This window comes from Nerophis ophidion, linkage group LG24, assembly GCF_033978795.1.
Source record: "Nerophis ophidion isolate RoL-2023_Sa linkage group LG24, RoL_Noph_v1.0, whole genome shotgun sequence".
Classification (NCBI taxonomy): Eukaryota; Metazoa; Chordata; class Actinopteri; order Syngnathiformes; family Syngnathidae; genus Nerophis; species Nerophis ophidion.
The window spans coordinates 39,774,541-39,795,693 of NC_084634.1; the positions used below are offsets into that span (position 1 = coordinate 39,774,541).

Consider the following 21,153-nt stretch of genomic DNA (forward strand, 5'->3'; position numbering starts at 1 on the left):
TCTCTCTCTCTCGTCCGTGGACACATGATGTCTGTCTCTCTTATCGGGTTTAAGTCAGGACTCTGTGCAGGCCAGTCAAGTTCATCCACACCAGACACTCACTCTCTCTCTCAAGAGCGTATGTAGTCGAGACTATGATTACACCCTTTTGCATCAGAAAATCTCTCTCTCTCTAATATGATTACATCAATATTTTTTAGCATCAAAAAATCTTTTTTCTTTTTTAAAAATCCATATTGTACATCCCTGGACACATGATGTCTGTCTGTCCCTCTTGTCGGGTTTAAGTCAGGACTCTGTGCAGGCCAGTCAAGTACATCCACACCAGACTCTCTCTCTCAAGAACGTATGTAGTCGAGACTACTATGATTACATCTTTTAACATCAAAAAATTATTTCTTTAAATCTCTCTCCCTCTCACTGACGGACTGTTGAATCATCATTAAATATCAACATGAGCCAATGTCTAAATCCTCTTTATTCTCCGTATTTGCCACCACCACAAGGAGGATGCATACAATAGTTGCTTTAGCAGGTAGATGCCAAACTTGTCCCGTCTGTGACTGGCCGGTTACAACCTACTGTAAATGTGTCATGCATGAGTTAGTTGTCGGCAACTATGGGCACAGTTCTGCTGCCAATTAGATAAAAAAACATCAAAACTGTCAAATGTATCAAAGTTCTGACAAGTGCAGAGTGAAACGCCAAATTTACAATTCAAGCCAAAACTAAGAACGCAATTTAGCTGGTTATATTTTCTGGAACGTGTGCTTTCCCTTAACTTTATCAGAACCATACACACCAAACCTGTGTTTGTGATTAAATTGGGGACATGTCAGAAACCTTCCCCAGGATGTGTGGAGATGTTCTAAACCAGTCTCGTTAGCGACATCCTGTTTAGCACCCAGTACCTTTCCAACATGCTTTGATGGAAGTCTGCTTGCTACGTGTCTATTCCTACTGGAGAGTGCAGCTCTGACCGTTTGCATCTTTGGAGCGCAAGCACAGTCTGGGTTTGTAGTTTTCCAGGAAAAGCAGCTGCTTTGAGTTAAAAGCTCCACGACGCTTCCTGGAAGACAACAAATCATGAATAAACATTACTCTTAGCATGCTTCAAACACACAATATAATGAAAATGTAAAGGATTTATTAAAAAATTGTCAGCAGATGGTGTGAACTAGAGTGTCCAAAATGGATATTAGTTTTCTGGAAATAAAATGTGTTCTTTATTAATAGGATATCTTATTAGACATCACAATATTTTGACGGAACTGTCAGGCTTGTCCCTGACAGTTTGGTCTATGTCATTGTTTCCTGTCAGGGCTCTCATTTTATCGGTTTCCTATTTCTCTCCCTGGTCGCTGTTTCCCCTCAGCTGCGGCTCATTGGCACCTGGCCACACCTGGTGTCAATCAGCCCACTCCTATTTTCACCTGCTTTGTCCTCCAGTCAGTGCTGGATTATTGTCGTGTCGATGTCACCACTACCTCTCGCTTGTAGCCTTGTCTACTTCTGTCCACTCTGCTCATGCCATAGTTTCGTCGTGTCACAGTAAGTGTTTTTGTTTTTAGTCAAGTTTCTTATGCGCCTTGTGCGCGCAATTTGTTGGTACCCTTCTGGTTTGTTCTTGTATTAGTGTTGAATTAAATCATGTTTTCTTACGCAATGCCTGCCTCCTTCTCTGCATCTTGGGGTTGGTCACCAACAAACTGACAGTAACACTCATATTGCAAAGCTAAGACGTCAACGTCCGGACTGCTTTGCATATATTGTAGATATCAGACTGTATAATGCATATGTTCCTTTTGACTGTACATGTACTGTAAATGTATAATGTATTTATATTATTCACATGTGAATAATGCTGTATAATAGACTGTATTTATGTTATTCACATGTGAAAAATGCTCTATAATAGACTGTATTTATATTATTCAATTGTGAATAATGCTGTATAATAGACTGTATTTATGTTATTCACATGTGAATAATGCTGTATAATAGACTGTATTTATATTATTCAATTGTGAATAATGCTGTATAATAGACTGTATTTATGTTATTCACATGTGAATAATGCTGTATAATAGACTGTATTTATATTATTCACATGTGAATAATGCTGTATAATAGACTGTATTTATGTTATTCACATGTGAAAAATGCTCTATAATAGACTGTATTTATGTTATTCACATGTGAATAATGCTGTATAATACTGTATTTATATTATTCAATTGTGAATAATGCTGTATAATAGACTGTATTTATGTTATTCACATGTGAATAATGCTGTATAATAGACTGTATTTATATTATTCACATGTGAATTATGCTGTCTAATAGACTGTATGTATGTTATTCACACGTGAATAATGCTGCATAATAGACCGTATTTATGTTATTCACATGTGAATAATGATGTCTAATAGACTGTATTTATGTTATTCACGTGTGAATAATGCTGTATAATAGACTGTACTTATATTATTCACATGTGAATAATGCTGTATAATAGACTGTATTTATGTTATTCACACGTGAATAATGCTGTATAATAGACCATATTTATATTATTCACATGTGAATAATGCTGTTTAATAGACTGTATTTATGTTAATGACATGTGAATAATGCTGTATAATAGACCGTATTTATGTTAATGACATGTGAATAATGCTGTGCAATAGACTGTATTTATATTATTCACATGCAAATAATGCATGTGAATATATGCATTATTCAGAGCATGTATGTATAGTGTATATGCCTTTAGCAACAAAAACACAACCAAAAGTTGTGAACTTTATCGTCGTTGTTCTCTACTAAATCCTTTCAGCGAAAATATGGAAATATCGCGAAATGATCAAGTATGACACATAGAATGGACCTGCTATCCCCGTTTAAATAAGAACATCTCATTTCAGTAGGCCTTTAAAGAAAAGGTGATGTAACACAGTGGTGAACATGCCCTTTCCCAACTACTTTGGCACGTGTTGCAGCCATGAAATTGTAAGTTAATTATTATTTGCAAAAAAAAAAAAAAGTTTATGAGTGTGAACATCAAATATGTTGTCTTTGTAGCATATTCAACTGAATATGGGTTGAAAAGGATTTGCTAATCATTGTCTGTCTATCTGTGTTGGCCCTGTGATGAAGTGGCGACTTGTCCAGGGTGTACCCCGCCTTCCGCCCGATTGTAGCTGAGATAGGCGCCAGCGCCCCCAAAAGGGAATAAGCGGTAGGAAATGGATGGATGGATGTATTCTGTTTATATTTACATCTAACACAATTTCCCTGCTCATATGGAAACGGGGTTTGTACGTTCCCATCCTCACCTATGGTCGTGACCTTTGGGTTATGACCTAAAGGACAAGATCACGGGTACTTCCTCCGCCGGGTGGTGGGTCTCTCCCTTAGAGATAGGGTGAGAAGCTCTGCCATCCGGGAGGAACTCAAAGTAAAGCCGCTGCTCCTCCACATGGAGAGGAACCAGATGAGGTGGTTCGGGCATCTGGTCAGGATGCCACTCGGACTCAACCCTGACCGGTAGGAGGCCACGGGGAAGACCCAGGACCCGTTGGGAAGACTATGTCTCCGGGCTGGCCTGTGAACGCCTCGGGATCCCCCGGGAGGAGCTGGACCAAGTGGCTTGGGAGAGGGAAGTCTGGGCTTCCCTGCTTAGGCTGCTGCCCCCGCGACCCGACCTCAGATAATTGGAAGAGGATGGATGGATATGTATATATTTGGGGCGGTATGACGTAGTGGGTAGAGCGGCCGTACCAGCAACCTGAGGGTTGCAGGTTTGCTCCCCGCCTCTTGACATCCAAATTGCTGCCGTTGTGTCCTTGGGCAGGACACTTCACCCTTGCACTGGTGAATGAATGATGAATGAATAACAGGTGGTGGTCGGAGGGGCCGTAGGCGCAAACTGGCAGCCTCAATTCCGTCGGTCTACCCCAGGGCAGCTGTGGCTACAAATGTAGCTTACCACCACCACCAGGTGTGAATAAAGGATGGGTTCCCACTTCTCTGTTAGCGCTTTGAGTATCCAATAATAGAAAAGTGCGATATAAAATCTAATCTATTATTATTTTATTTTTATATGAACATCCTAGCAGTCGGCATCCAAATGCCAGCAGACATTGTACAGTAAGTGAATGTTTTTATGTTTGTAGGCTCTCATGAAGTCTGCAGTGAGAAACAATCAGTGATGTTGTTGAAAAAGAAAAAAAAAGCTACTGTGATGCGTTTTTTAAAATACATGCACTGCATATGCTAAAAATGAACCAAATAGGTAAATATTAAATGTTACTACATTATATAAACACACTTCCAGCATGTATATAAAACCTTAATAGAGGTGTTAGGATGTTTTAGGGCTTTATAGGCAGAATAGAGCAACTCTTACAGGCTACATTGTCAGCAGACTTTTGACTACATTTATTTACTATGTAGAATGCATAAAAAAAACATGTCTTATTTACAGATTGTGACTGATAGGCAAAAGTCCAACAAAAAAAGTGCAGTTCCCCTTTCATGCACATGCGTATTTCCTTGAATTGCTGCTGGGGCGCTAATTGATTTAAAACCTCTTCTCACTCCGGCGTTTACCAAAGGCATGCGGTAAAGGCAAGCATGCGCTAATTATTTTAAAACCTCTTCTCACTCCGGTGCTTACCAAAGGCATGCGGTAAATTTAGGCCTGCGCTTAAAAATTTGACTGTGATGTAAGCATACCATCATGAAAAGCACATTTAATAAAAAAAAACAACGTTATTATGGTCTTACCTTTACTTATAAATGAAGTCCATGCGCAGCTCCTTCTGATCAAAAGCATCGATAACTTGTTTATAGAAGTCTTCCTTATCTTTCTTCAGTTTTAAAAGTCTCCGTCTCGATGGAGATCTTCCTTTATTACCTCCTGCTTCGATTGAAAGTCCAGTTTAGAAAACTGTTTTATTTTATATATGTAATCCTCCATGTTAAAAGTGCAAGCGAGAGGAAAAAATAAACGATCGCTGCTTGTTGTCACTTCTTCTGCAGCCGAGTAGTCGCAAGAAGGATCACTAGCGCCCTCTACCACCAGGAGGCGGGAGTTATTTAATGACTCATATTTGACACACGCAGCTACGGTATATTAATAAAATATAGCTGCTCACTGTTCTTTTTAGCATATTCAATAGCTAGGACCCTAAATCCTACTAAATAGCTCTTAATCTTCTTCCCTTTATGCGATTTCAAATGATTGAAATAAGCCTCCTCCATTTTGAAAATGATGACAGGTGAAGTGTCGCTCGTGACGTGACGAGTTTGACCCGGTGGATATTCTAGGCATATGCTAATTTTTTGGTGAAACGAGTTTGACCAGGCGTTAATCCTGAGCCGGCGGTAATGCTTAGCAAGCGATAATTATTTTGCGAAAGGAGTTTGAACCGGCAGTAATTCTAGGCAGGCGCATACTATATACCCGGCGGCAATTCAAGGAAATACGGTCATTATCATTGTCATTCAGAGATGAGAAAAAGAGCAAAAGTGACATCAGATGCCATCACTCACAGTCTTATGAAGTGAACAGCATCTTCGTACTCCATCCCACACTCAATTAGCGCCAGGGCAACGAGCACAGGAGCTCTGAGGGAACATCTTGAATCAATACCGGAGTCCACCTATTTAACTGCAATACAATTGATGCTCAACATGCTCCAGTGTTTAGAAGACTGAAGCACTAACTGTACTTCAGCCACACATGACATACCTTCCCAGACCTGCAACACAATGCACGGCCACACAGCCGCCAGGCTCATCTCGAAACTTGGCCTGCAACAAGCTCAGCCAATCATCCACCAGCTGCTCTGGGGGGGCGGAGCCATCATCAAATGGCATATCCTGGAGAAAGGAAGGCATTTTGCTTTACGACTGGTTAATGGAAATATCCATTTCTTTTTAAATTACCTTTAAAAATATATTTTGATTAGGGCTAATAACATGCAGAAAAAGTATAGATGGATGATTGGAAGTTTTTGAGACGTACTACGTAATAAATGTTTTTATATTTTTTGATTTCTGGGAACTGAGATGTCACAAAACACATCTAAAATGAATGTTCATGGACTGTGTGAGCATCTCACCCAAACACACTTGGTAAGCTCTTGCAACCCATTTTCACTTTGATATTTCTAATTTCTTGCATGGCCTCGAATTTGAACTTTTTAAGTGTTGCATTAATAAAGAAGTGCTCTAATTTTAGGGCACCAAGGCACTTAAATAGCACTTTAGATCCATTTCAGTCTGGATACAAAGCTTTGCACAGTACTGAATCTGCACTTTTAAAGGTTTTTAATGACTTGTGCTTTTACGTCTTACAGCTGCCTTTGACACAGTCGCCCACACAATTCTGTTAGAGCACCTGAGAGACGGTGTGGGTCTCCGGGGGACTGCATTACAGTGGTTCAGATCCTACCTGTCAGAAAGGTCCTCCTCTGTCAGGCTGGGGGACGCCACCTCTTTTTCTGCCCCGCTTTACTGCGGTGTCCCCCAGGGATCTATTCTAGGCCCCATCCTGTTCGCTCTAGATCTCCTCCCTCTTGAAGAGATGTTTAAGAGGCATGGAGTGTATTATCACTTTTATGCAGACTGCCAAATTTATATGCCCATTTCAAAAGGCCACGGCCCCCCCTACACCCCTTCTAAACTCTGGTTAGCCCAATTATTTTAATAATGAATAAGGAAAAAAATGAAATTTTAGTTTTTGGTCCGGCCCTCACTGACTTGGGACCATTGCAAAATGATGTGCGTCCCAAAGTCACCAGCCTTGGCATCACTATAGAACACGGGTCACCAACCTTTTTGAAACCAAGAGATACTTCTTGGGTACTGATTAATGCCAAGGGCTACCAGTTTGATACACACTTACATAAATTGCCAGAAATTTGCTCAATTTACCTTCAATAAATATTATATATATATAAACTGGGTATTTCTGTCTGTTATTCCGTCGTACATTCTTTTTTCCTTTTACGGAAGGTTTTTGTAGAGAATAAATGATGAAAAAAACACTTATTGAACGGTTTAGAAGAGGAAAAACGGGAAAAAAAATTTAATTAAATTTTGAAAAATAGTTTATCTTCACTTTCGACTCTTTAAAATTCAAGATTCAATCGAAAAAAAGAAGAAAAATACTAGCTAATTCGAAGCTTTTTGAAAAAATTTAAAAAAGAATATACGGAACATCATTAGTAATTTTTCCTGATTAAGATTAATTTTAGATTTTTGATGACATGTTTTAAATAGGTTAAAATCCAATCTGCACTTTGTTAGAATATATAACAAATTGGACCAAGCTATATTTCTAACAAAGACAAATCATTATTTCTTCTAGATTTTCCAGAACAAAATGTTTTAAAAGAAATTCAAAAGACTTTGAAATAAGATTTAAATTTGATTCTAAAGATTTGCTAGATTTCCCAGAATAATTTCTTTGAATTTTAAATCATAATAAGTTTGAAGAAATATTTCACAAATATTCTTTGTCGAAAAAAACAGAAGTTAAAATGCAGAATTAAATTAAAATGTATTTATTATTCTATACAATAAAAAAAATAATTTACTTGAACATTGATTTAAATTGTCAGGAAAGAAAAGGAAGGAATTTAAAAGGTAAAAAGGTATATGTGATTAAAAATCCTAAAATCATTTTTAAGGTTGTCTTTTTTCTCTAAAATTGTCTTTCTGAAAGTTATAAGAGGCAAAGTAAAAAAAAATTATGAATTTATTTAAACAAGTGAAGACTAAGTCTAAATATTTTCTTGAATTTTCAAATTCTATTTGAGTTTTGTCTCATTCAGAATTAAAAATGTCAAGCAAAGCGAGACCAGCTTGTTAGTAAATAAACAACATTTAAAAAATAGAGGCAGCTCACTGGTAAGTGCTGCTATTTAAACTATTTTTTAGAACAGGCCAGCGGGCGACTCATCTGGTCCTTACCAAGTCATCCATCCATCTTCTACCGCTTATAAATCAATAGCGTTTTAAAATCGTGTTTTTGTTATCCTCGCCTTTTAGCAAAGGTAAAACCGTTTTTATCTTTTAACCTTTTTGAACAAGTCGTGCATGCTTTTATTTCAAGTGGCCTGGACTACTGCCATGCACTTTATGCTGGCATTAGCCAAAAAGCTATCTCCCGGTTGCAGTTAGTCCAGAACGCGGCAGCAAGACTTTTAACAGGGGCCAGGAAACACCAGCATATAACCCCAATTCTTCAGAGTCTGCACTGGCTCCCTGTTCATTTTAGAATTGATTTTCAAACATTGCTGTTTGTTTTTAAAGCTTTACATGGACTGGCACCTCATTATATCTCGGACCTCATCCAAATTTACACTCCTTCGTGCGCTCTGAGGTCCGAGAGCCAGTTCCAGCTCGTGGTGCCCAAGACCAGACCTAAAACCAGGGGAGGCAGGGCCTTCTCTGTGGTCGGCTCTAAGCTCTGGAACACTCTGCCCCTCCATGTTCGAACTGCTCCCACAGTGGACTGTTTTAAGTCTCGTCTTAAGACCCACTTTTATTCTTTGGCTTTTAACACTACGTGAGTTGTGTGGTCCTCTGTGTTTTTTGTTGTTGTAATTTTGATTTCTATTTATTGTTTTGATTGGTTTTACCCTTTAAACCAGGGGTGTCAAACTCAAATACAGAGTGGGCCAAAATTTTAAACTGAACAAAGCCGCGGACCAAGGATGAACAAATGAACCTTTTAATAGGGACCCCAACAAGTTTTGCATTAAAGATTGAACAAGCAAGACTTATATAACTTTAGTGACATGCAAAATCCAGTTTCAAACAATAATAATGATAATAATTAAAAAAATATCAATGGCATATCAAATAAAATTTAAATAAAAATGGTATGCCTTTTTTTGTATTTGCAATCTTCTGAGGTAAATATCAGATTTTTTCCACAGGCTAGTAATACATTTGAAAATAAAATAACAATAATAAATGAACCAAACATTCAAGCCTTGAAGTAGCAAGAGAAAATGCATGAATAAAACATTAATTATTGGTCAGTTTGCTGGAAGTTTCCTGGAAGAGTTAATGCTGCAAAGGGTTCTGGGTATTTGTTCTGTTTTGTTACGGTGCGGATGTTCACCCGAAATGTGTTTGCCATTCTTGTTTGGTGTGGGTTCACAGTGTGGCGCATATTTGTAACAGTGCTAAAGTTGTTTATACGGCCACCCTCAGTGTGACCTGAATGGCTGTTGACTAAGTATGCATTGCATTCACTTGTGCGTGTGTGTGTGTGTGTAAAAGCCACAAATATTATGTGACCCGCTGTTAGTATGGAGGAAAAGCGGACGTGACGACAGGTTGTAGAGAACGCTAAAGGCAGTGCCTTAAATGCACGCCCCCAATATACTTGTCCAGGTGGAAATCGGTAGAAATTCGGGAGAATGGTTGCCCCGGGCAATTTTGAAGAGGAGCACTGAACTTCGGGAGTCTACCGGGAAAATTAGGAGGGTTGGCAAGTATGAGTATTAGCGGTGAATGCAGTGTTACAGCGGCACCGACGCTGTATAACACCGGCGGGCAAGCTCTAATGCTTAACTAATATCGCCTCAAGGGCCAAATTAAACTACACGGCGGGCCAGATTTGGCCCGCGGGCCAGAGTTTGACACCCATGCTTTAAACCAATCATATTTATTTATTTATTTTATTATTTTCATATTGGTTTTATCTTGCATTCAGTCATTGGTGGGGCTAAGGATATTTGAATATTGTTGTGCAGCACTTTGGAAACATTTATGTTGTTTAAATGATCTATACAAATAAAGTGGATTGGATTGATTAAGCATGCATACCATATTTCCTTGAATTGCTGCCAGGGTGCTAATTAATTTAAAACCTCTTCTCACTCGGGCGCTTACCAAAGGCATGCGGTAAATTTAGGCTTGCGCTTATAAATTTGAGTGTGATGTAAGGATGCCATCATGAAAAGCACATTTAATAAAAAAAAATGTTATCATGGTCTTACCTTTCTTTCTTAGTTTATTTTGAACATGAGCACATTTACAACACAATACATCAGACAATTTCATATCACCTCACATCATGTCCAAAAAGGAGTAGGAAGAAGCAAATCTTATTTAAACCTACCCCTTTTCCACGCCAGAGCACCCCCAAATATATACATTCATTTACTGACTCTTTTTACAGCAAAATAGTAAAATGATATAAATGAAGTCCATGCGCAGCTCCTTCTGATCAAAAGCATCGATAACTTGTTTCTAGAAGTCTTCCTTATCTTTCTTCAGTTTTAAAAGTCTCTCTGGACATGTTCCTTTATTACCTCCTGCTTCGATTGAAAGTCCAGTTTAGAAAACTGATTTATTTTAGATATGTAATCCTCCAGACGCACTAATTAGGTTGATTGGCAACACTAAATTGGCCCTAGTGTGTGAATGTTGTCTGTCTGTGTTGGCCCTGCGATGAGATGGCGACTTGTCCAGGGTGTACCCCGCCTTCTGCCCGATTGTAGCTGAGATAGACGCCAGCACCCCCCGCGACCCCAAAAGGGAATAAGCGGTAGCAAATGAATGGATGGATGTAATCCTCCATGTTAAAAGTGCAAGCGAGAGGAAAACATAAACGATCGCTGCTCACTCTTGCTGCTTGTTGTCACTTCTTCTGCAGCCGAGTTGTCGCAAGAAGGATCACTAGCGCCCTCTACCACCAGGAGGCGGGAGTCATTTAATGACTCATATTTGACACACGCAGCTACGGTATATTGATAAAACATAGCTGCTTACTGTTCTTTTTAGCATATTCAATAGCTTGGACCTTAAATCCTACTGAATAGCTCTTAATCTTCTTCCCTTTATGCAATTTCAAATGATTGAAATCAGCCTCCTCCATTTTAAAAAATGATGACAGGTGAAGTGTCACTCGTGACGTGACGAGTTTGACCCGGCGGAAATTCTAGACATGCGCTAATAAAAATAATATTTTGCGAAACGTGTTTGACCTGGCGTTAATCCTGAGCCGGCGGAAATGCTAACTATGCGCTAATTATTTTGCAAAACGAGTTTGACCCGGCAGTAATTCTAGGCAGGCGCATACTATATACCCGGCGGCAATTCAAGGAAATACGATATATACACTGGCCGGTCTCGGGGGCATGTGCCCAGTTGTTATCCCCCTTACCCTCAAAAAAAAAATCAATCATCAAGCAGACTTCTCAGTAGAATTTTGCATTCATAATTTTTGTAAAAAAATAAAAAAAATACTCACCAGGACTTGAATGCCCTCTTGTTCCACTGGTGCCTTGTCATACGTAGCAGCGCATACTCTCACAAGAGTGTTGGCTCCATATGCCTTCAGCTCCTTCACATCAACACATAATCAATCACTCTGACTTCAAAGCAACCAAACAGGTACAATCATGGACGGGCTTGGAAAGAGAAAAGTCCAATGAAAGAAGTGCCGTACCTCGATGAACCTTCCAAGTTGTGCATCGGTGGGGTTGTGGGTGATTAGGAACCTTAAACAGTCGTAGGAAATTTCCACAGCAGCCGGTCGATTCATAGTGACGACCGCGGCAGCGTGTTGCTTTTACAAAAAGGTACTGTTTTTTTTTACAAAATAAAAAAATAAATAAAAAAAGATGAGTCTATTCAATGAAGTCAATTAGAGGAGGGGACTTTTGAGTGGAAAGAAGAGAGGATACATGCAGAAATGAGGAAGCAGACTCTGCAAATAAAAAGCAAAGCCTCCTCTGCTCCCCCAAACGGGTGCCAGGTTGCAAGTTGTCCTTTCTTCATATGGGTGTGACAGGATGGCAGTGAAAGCCTGCAAAGGCAGAGAGTCAGAGATGTACTACGTAAATAAGGGGAAGACATCATTTTCAAGACTGACATTTGGGTCTCTGCCACACCAGAGTCGGTTTGGAGGGACTGGAGGAGATGCGAATGAGGGGACAGGGCTGCGGAGCTAGCACTGAGCGCTGGGACGGAGAGGCTTCGCGGTGTCTAGGCTGGGTGAGCAGGTGTCGGACACCTCAGTCACCTTGGACGTATCCTCGCTCATCCATGCGGACTGGACACTGGCCGAGAGTGGAGTCGGCTGTCTAGGTTGCTTTGTTGGGTCTGCTCCTGTCTCTGGCCATGCTCCCTCCACCCCAGCGGACGATGGCGTGGAACACCGCAGAGGCCACCACAGTGGATATGTTTCATTTACTTTTTATTCATAAATGTATTTAGAAGTGTCTAGTTGTATCTGCTGCTTTAATGTCTTTAATGTCCTCTGTGTTCTTTGATGTTTCCCTCTTACACACATGTAAGAGGGATATGTTCTTTGGCTATGACTTGTTTTTTTTCCCTTGGCCTCAGTCTGCACCCCCTCTCCAGGGCCCAGGCTAAGACCGATTTTTTATTTTATTTTAATCTTGTATCCCCCCCCCCTGTATCTCATCTTTTTTGTAAGGGGCGCTGGAAGCCGGCAGACCCGTCAGCGATTCTGTTCTGTCTCCCGGAAATGTTTGTCTGATCTTGAATGGGATTGTGCTGAAAATTAAAATTTTCCTGAAGGAACCCTCCTGACGGAATAAATAAAGTACTATCTAATCTAATCTAATTTCCAGGTAATATTGATTTGCGATGAAACATTTTGCATCCTCACAGAACTTCCTAAACATGTACCATATTTTGGACCATAGGGCGCACCGGATTATAAGGCTCATTAAAGGAGTCATATTATGATATTTTTCTAAATGTGAAAGACTTCCTTGTGGTCTACAACAGTGGTTCTCAAATTTTTTTCAGTGATGTACCCCCTGTGAACATTAAATTCAAGTACCCCCTAATCCAGGAGTAGGGAAGCTATGGCTCTAGAGCCAGATGTGGCTCTTTTGATGACTGCATCTGGCTCTCAGATAAATCTTAGCTGACATTGCTTAACACGATAATTATGAATAATTCCGCTGACATTCACAGTGCTAAAAATAACGTTCAAAATACAAAACATTCTCAAGCATTTAAATCTATCCGTCCGTTTCCTACCGCACCTGTTAAAGAAGTCGCGTTAATGGTAAGAAGTATTTTATGTCACGATGGGGGGGGTCGCAGCTTGCTGCGGGGTCGTTCTCCCAGGAAGGCAGACAGACAACTCGGGACATGGCATTTAGGTAAAAACATGACTTAATTTAAACTTAAAAAAGATACAAACAAAAATCGCTCACAGCGGAGGCACAACTTGGGCTAAGGAAGAAAGCTAACGCATAAAGAGACTATGAACATAAATCAAACAAAACTTACTTTGCATGGCATGAAGCACGAAACTATGGCAAGGCATGAAACAAGTCAGCACAGAGCAAGAAAAGATCACACTGACGCCAGGGCGACTGACTGGCAAAGACAAGCTTAAATACTGCCTCTGGTTAGTGCTCGGGAAGCAGGTGAGCGGGCATTTTGTCCACCAGAGACAGGTGGACAAAATGAGTAACCAACGAAACCAGACAAGGGAATGGAAAAAAACAGGAACTTATAAAGAGTCCAAAAGACAAACAGCACATGGCCAAACAAAAACATGATCAACAGACATGACATGTGATTTATTATTGGTTAGCTTCAGAATAACAATGTTATGAAAAAGAATAAGAGACTTATTATACTCTAAAAATGTTGGTCTTACTTAAAAATGCACGCATTTAGTTGTATTCAGTGTCAAAAAATATGATATGTCTCTTACGGAAATACATTTTTAAATATTTGGCTTTCATGGCTCTCTCAGCCAAAAAGGTTCCCGACCCCTGCCCTAATCAGAGCAAAGCATTTTTGGTTGAAAAAAAGAGATAAAGAAGTAAAATACAGCACTATGTCATCACTTTCCGATTTATTAAATTGTATAACAGTGCAAAATATTGCTCATTTGTAGTGGTCTTTCTTCAACTATTTGGAAAAAAAGATATAAAAATAACTAAAAACTTGTTGAAAAATAAAGAAGTGATTCAATTATAAATAAAGATTTCTACACATAGAAGTAATCATCAACTTAAAGTGCCCTCTTCGGGGATTGTAATAGAGATCCATCTGGATTCATCAACTTCATTCTAAACATTTCTTCACAAAAAAATAAATCTTTAACATCAATATTTATGGAACATGTCCACAAAAAAATCTAGCTGTCAACACTGAATATTGCATTGTTGCATTTCTTTTCACAGTTTATGAACTTACATTCATATTTTGAATATATTTATAAAGGATTTTTGTATTGTTGCTATTTTTAGAATATTTGTGAAAAATCTCAGGGCTTCACGGTGGAAGAGGGGTTAGTGCATCTGCCTCACAATACGAAGGTCCTGCAGTCCTGGGTTCAAATCCAGGATCGGGATCTTTCCTTGTGGAGTTTGCAATGCGTGGGTACTCAGGCTTCTTCCCACTTCCAAAGACATGCACCTGGGGATAGGCCCCTCCCACCTCCAAAGACATGCACCTGGGGATAGGCCCCTTCCACCTCCAAAGACATGCACCTGGGGATAGGCCCCTCCCACCTCCAAAGACATGCACCTGGGGATAGGTTGATTGGCAACACTAAATGGTCCCTAGTGTGTGAATGTGAGGGTGAATGTTGTCTGTCTATCTGTGTTGGCCCTGCGATGAGGTGGCGACTTGTCCAGGGTGTACCCCGCCTTCCGCCCGATTGTAGCTGAGATAGGCGCCAGCGCCCCCCCGCCACCCCAATGGATGGATCAATCAATCAATCAATGTTTACTTATATAGCCCTAAATCACTAGTGTCTCAAAGGGCTGCACAAACCACTACCACATCCTCGGTAGGCCCACATACGGGCAAAGAAAACTCACACCCAGTGGGACGTCGGTGACAATGATGACTATGAGAACCTTAGAGAGGAGGAAAGCAATGGATGTCGAGCGGGTCTAACATGATACTGTGAAAGTTCAATCCATAATGGATCCAACACAGTCGCAAGAGTCCAGTCCAAAGCGGATCCAACACAGCTTTGAAAAATCTCACGTACCCCTTGGCATACCTTCAAGTACCCCCATACCTACCACTGTCCTAGTGGAAAGTTGTGGAGTCTCCACAGGGCAACACTAAAGCTGAGGTCTACCAATGATTCTATTGACTTCAGGGTTTGATATTTGCTATTCAGGCGGTAGACTCCATACATTTCCCCAAGTGCACTTCCTGTCTGTGCTTGTGTCCAATAAGATGGCTGTCCAGTTACTCCAGGTTATATGATTACTTATTAATCATCAATGGTGGTTAAAGTTAGTTTTGAAATGTGAACATGCTGGCAGCCAGTCGGTAAAATACATCAAGGTTGTACTGTTACTGCATTATCTCATGTGTGTGGACACACCTGTGTGGGTGTAGTTGCCTCTCAAGTATCTGCTTCACTTGTCCACAATAAGCAGCAGGTGCTGGGCCGGACAGAACTCCCCTTCACGCCTTGCAAACGCCATACATGTGCAGCCTGCGAGGAGAGAAATAGGTCATTGTCCATGATGACGACCATTTATTGATCCCTCCACACACCCAACTGCATGCCGGACTTTGTATGTATGCCATCATGTCCATGTTAACAGATCATAGGAGTCAGTTTGTGGAACTTAGGGGACGAGTTAAAAACGTGTTCTAGCAAGATTCAATTTAAAACACTGTTTAAAAAATAAAGTACTGAAGAAGTACGAGGAGGAAAGAGAGTGATGCCTTCAGCACAGAGCGATGGGAGAGAGGTGTATGGTCACGGAGTGTTTGGGCCCGTGTGTGTGTGTGGTTTGCAAGGGCGTAGAATTGGGTAGGGACGCTAGGGACACGTCCCTTCCAATATCCAGCCGCTACTGTGTAGTCACTATCAATACAAGCACTGCCCGTAATGTTTAGTCAATGATTATGGCACAGAAAGGGTTAAATGTCGGTCTCCGCCAGAAGTCCCGCCTCTAACCTAAATATCGCTCCATGATTGGTTGCCGCGTTCATGCCAACTTACGTGTGATTGGCTCTCCCCGCTGTCACTCCTCACTGTGGAAAAAACAGTCCCACCTATACAGACGTTAGCTCCAAATTAGCACTGCATCTCGTCTTTTCCTCAGGTGAAAGTCAATGCTCAGTCCCCTCTACCATTGTTAACCCTCCCCGGAGGTGAAAGTTAACCTTAAACATGTGAATTCAACTACTTTAGTCCGTTTTTTAACATCGTAAAAACATCAGCTGTCTCTTTCTACGGACTGCAACAGTCCGTTGTCATGGATACATGACAACAACTTCCATTCATACCAGTCATGTGTGCCTGAGGCGGAGTGATAGCCTGCGCTGTGATGAGGCTTTAGAATAGTAGCCGTGCTCAATATTTAAACCACGGTTGACAGCCAATCAGATCGCCGGATTTCACCTTTCCGTTTATTTTTTTTAGTCTCATGTAACATATTTATAGTACAAAAGCAGCAATAGAAAGAAGTAGATGAAGGGAAAAATTGTGAGTGATTTAAACACAAGTTTAAACACTTATGTACAACTTTTAAAGTCATTTTGATAGTAGGCTAATATAGCTAATAAAGACACTTACATCATGTGTTGCCTTCATTATAACACTTATATAAGACTTTTAAAATCGTTTTGATAGTAGGCTAATATAGACACTTTCATCATGTGTTGCCTTCATTATAACACTTATATAAGACGTTTAAAGTCATTTTGATAGTAAGTTAATATAGATACTTATATCATGTGTTGCCTTAATTATAACACTTATTTAAGACTTTTAAAGTCATTTTGATAGTAGGCTAATATAGACACTTACATCATGTGTTGTCTTCATTATAAGACTTATATACAACTTTTAAAGTCATTTTGATAGTAGGCTAATATAGACACTTACATCATGTGTTGCCTTCATTATAACACTTATATAAGATTTTTAAAGTCGTTTTGATAGTAGGCTAATATAGACACTTTCATCATGTGTTGTCTTCATTATAACACTTATACAAGACGTTTAAAGTCATTTTGATAGTAAGTTAATATAGATACTTATATCATGTGTTGCCTTCATTATAACACTTATATAAGACTTTTAAAGTCATTTTGATAGTAGGCTAATATAGACACTTACATCATGTGTTGTCTTCCTTATAACACTTATATAAGACTTTTAAAGTAATTTTGATAGTAGGCTAATACAGCTAATATAGACACTTACGTCATGTCTCTCGGGCTTCACGGTGGCAGAGGGGTTAGTGCGTCTGCCTCACAATATGAAGTTCCTGCAGTCCTGGGTTCAAATCCAGGCTCGGGATCTTTCTATGTGGAGTTTGCATGTTCTCCCCGTGAATGCGTGGGTTCCCTCCAGGTACTCCGGCTTCCTCCCACTTCCAAAGACATGCACCTGGGGATAGGTTGATTGGCAACACTAAATTGGCCCTAGTGTGTGAATGTGAGTGTGAATGTTGTCTGTCTATCTGTGTTGGCCCTGCGATGAGGTGGCGACTTGTCCAGGGTGTACCCTGCCTTCCGCCCGATTGTAGCGGAGATAGGCGCCAGCGCCCCCCGCGACCACAAAAAGGGATTAAGCGGTAGAAAATGGATGGATGGACGTCATGTCTTGCCTTCATTATAACACTTTTGAAATCATTTTGATAGTTGACTAATATAACCAATATAAACACTTACTGTTGTCTTCATTATAACATTATATACGGTTTTTCATTTTTTGCGATTCCATACAGATTAGTTTTTTATATTTTTGGCCCAATATGACTGTCAACATTTTGGGTCGCCGACCCCTGTTTGAAGCGGATGACACACCTGAACGCACCATGAAAGGTGTGCACCGTGCGGTCCAATAATAGAACCAAATGAATAATAGAACCAAACCAAGATCACGTCAGCTGTGTCTGTACTCACCGTGACGTGGGCTGAGGTGATGGATCATGGAGCACACGCAGGACAAGGTGACCTCTCCTGGAGGTGGACACACCATTGATGACGTCGCCGCTGATCCTGGTTCGGCTCTCGGCTCTGACAAGGCCCGCGAGCTGGACGCTGAGCTGCGGTGCACAAACAAACAAACACTACTTGTATCTTACTTACATCCTGCTTACATCGTGACGCGACATGCAAACCACCGTTTCAGGGGGATATCACCGGCACACCAAAATGACGTCATCGCTTCGAATCGGTGAAGAGTGACGATCGATATATTTATTGGGGGGTCAAACAGATTCTTTCTGAATTCCGACGACGAGCGTGACATTGAATGCAACCCGTGTGGTGGACAGGTTAACCAATGGCGTGCATATATATATATATAAATGTATATATGTATATATATATATGTAATTATGTTGCAGTTAGTCGTTCGCCGTACATGTTCCAGCCATCCATTTCCTACCGTTTGTCCCGGACATGTTATTGAAGATATATTCCTAACCAGACAGCTGCTGATAAAAGGTGTACAATACGACACAGTAGTTGGACGTCACATAGATGTAGATAAAAGATATAAAACATACGCACCGTGCTAGTTGTCAAATATCGCAGTGGCTGTGATAAAACACTTTATTCGGCGTGAGGAGACATGATGACGTAACCTGCTTCTTCTTCCTTTGTTTTCATCTTCTTTGGTTCAATGGCGGTTGGTGAGCAACCTTGTAACGCGCACTACCGCCACCTAGTGTTGTGGCGTGTGACTCAAGCTGGAAAACTGCTTTAAAGCAATGTTTTTCAACGTGTTTTTGGAAACAAGGCAATTTTTTTTTTCATTTAAAAAACCCAGAGGCACACCACCAGCGGAAAATATTAAAAACTGAAACTCAGTAGCCGATATTGACAGTAAGAAGTCGTTGTCGCAATTGTTGGATGTGACTTTAAGTCCAAACGTTTTCCAATGAGGGCCACACACTGAATAATCATACCCTACCATACCATAGAACACCATAGAACACCATACTGTACTGTTTCATACCATTAAAATAACGTTCATGTCAACAAAACCCTTCAACACCCTACCCTACCCTATACCTAACATACCATACCGTATCACACCCTAGCCTACCATACTATACCACACCGTAGAACACCATACCATACCCGAACATACCATATCATACCACAGCATAGAAAACCATAGCATACCAGACCATACCCTACCCTATCATACCACACCATACCCTACCCCTACCACACCATACCACACTGTACCATACCATAGAAATAAAGTTCATGTCAACAAAACCCTTCCACACCCTACCCTACCATTCTATACCACATCATACCCTAGCCTACAATATTACACCATATCCTACCCTAGCCTACCATACCATACCACACCATAGAACACCATACCATACCCTAACATATCGTATCATACCACACCATAGAAAACCATAGCATACCATGCCACACCATACCACACCCTACCCTATCATACCACATCATACCCTACACTACCACACCATACAACACTGTACCATACCATAAAAATAAAGTTAATGTCAACAAAACCCTTCAACACCTTACCCTACCCACCCCTATACCTACCATACCATACCATATCACACCCTAGCCTACCATACCATACCACACCATAAAACACCATACCCTACCATACCATATCATACCACACCATAAAACACCACAGCATACCATACCACACCATACCATACCCTACCATACCCTACTCTACCACACCATACCATAGAACACCATACTATACTGTACCATACCATAGAAATAAAGTTCATGTCAACAAAACTCTTTCAGACCCTACCCTACCCTATACCTAACATACCATACCGTATCACACCATACCATACCATACCATAGCATACCATACCATACCATACCATACCATACCATACCACACCATAGAAAACCATACCCTACCCTACCATACCATATCATACCACACCATAGAACACCATAGCATACCATACCATACCACACCATACCCTACCCTACCCTACCGTACCCTACCACACCATACCACACTGTACCATACCATAGAAATAAAGTTCATGTCAACAAAACCCTTCCACACCCTACCCTACCCTACCTTATACCTACCATACCATACCATATCACACCCTAGCCTACCATACCATACCACACCATAGAACACCATACCCTACCATACCATATCATACCACACCATAGAACACCATAGCATACCATACCACACCATACCATACCCTACCCTACCACACCATACCATAGAACACCATACTATACTGTACCATACCATAGAAATAAAGTTCATGTCAACAAAACTCTTTCAGACCCTACCCTACCCTATACCTAACATACCATACCGTATCACACCATACCATACCATACCATACCATAGCATACCATACCATACCATACCATACCATACCATACCATACCATACCATACCATACCACACCATAGAAAACCATACCCTACCCTACCATACCATATCATACCACACCACAGAACACCATAGCATACCATACCCTACCACACCATACCACACTGTACCATACCATAGAAATAAAGTTAATGTCAACAAAACCCTTCCACACCCTACCCTACCCTACCCTATACCTACCCTATACCTACCATACCATACCATATCACACCCTAGCCTACCATACCATACCACACCATAGAACACCATACCCTACCATACCATATCATACCACACCGTAGCATACCATACCACACCATACCATACCCGACCATACCCTACCCTGCCACACCATACCATAGAACACCATACTATACTATACCATACCATAGAAATAAAGTTCATGTCAACAAAACTATTTCACACCCTGCCCTACTCTATACCTATCATACCATACCATATCACACCCTACCCTACCATACCATATCATACCACACCATAGAACACCATAGCATACCATACCACACCATACCCTACCCTACCTTACCCTACCACACCATAACATACCCTACCAATACCATAGAACACCATACCATACCACGCCGTACCGTATCATAGAAATAAAGTTCATGTCAACAAAACAGCACTCGGTAAGATAAATTGCACAAAAACCTCTCACATTCCAATGAGTAAGTTTACTTACTGTGTGGGACAAAAAGGGTGTGGCCCTCTGAAGTGTGTATGTGTGTGTGTGTGTGTGTGTGTGTGTG

The 21,153-nt window shown here is 40.6% G+C and overlaps 1 protein-coding gene across 2 annotated transcripts; it reads right to left on the minus strand.

The window, feature by feature from the left end:
- Nucleotides 1–460: 460 nt before the first annotated feature.
- ptp4a2a (protein tyrosine phosphatase 4A2a) lies at nt 461–21,070 on the minus strand. 2 transcript variants are annotated; one of them, XM_061886368.1, is made up of 9 exons: nt 18,532–21,070; nt 17,920–18,062; nt 15,377–15,490; nt 11,721–11,842; nt 11,483–11,618; nt 11,285–11,377; nt 5,759–5,889; nt 5,560–5,634; nt 461–1,069 (listed from the first exon to the last, which is right to left on the minus strand). In XM_061886368.1, the coding sequence occupies exons 5-9, from the start codon at nt 11,576–11,578 to the stop codon at nt 958–960; spliced, it is 507 nt and encodes a 168-aa protein (XP_061742352.1). In that variant the 5' UTR covers nt 11,579–11,618; nt 11,721–11,842; nt 15,377–15,490; nt 17,920–18,062; nt 18,532–21,070; the 3' UTR covers nt 461–957. The 2 variants fall into 2 exon arrangements, with proteins under 2 accessions (XP_061742352.1, XP_061742351.1); XM_061886367.1 differs by having other exon boundaries at nt 11,483–11,842; nt 18,532–21,069.
- Nucleotides 21,071–21,153: the final 83 nt, after the last annotated feature.

Bases quoted from the DNA above. Each gene is read 5' to 3' on its own strand.
- ptp4a2a (XM_061886368.1), bottom strand. From the start codon at position 11,578: ATGAATCGACCGGCTGCTGTGGAAATTTCCTACGACTGTTTAAGGTTC. The intron at 5,890-11,284 runs GTGAGTATTTTT...TCCTTTCTCCAG, and splicing joins AAGAGGGCATTCAAGTCCTG to GATATGCCATTTGATGATGG. The intron at 5,635-5,758 runs GTATGTCATGTG...ATGTTCCCTCAG, and splicing joins TGTGTTGCAGGTCTGGGAAG to AGCTCCTGTGCTCGTTGCCC.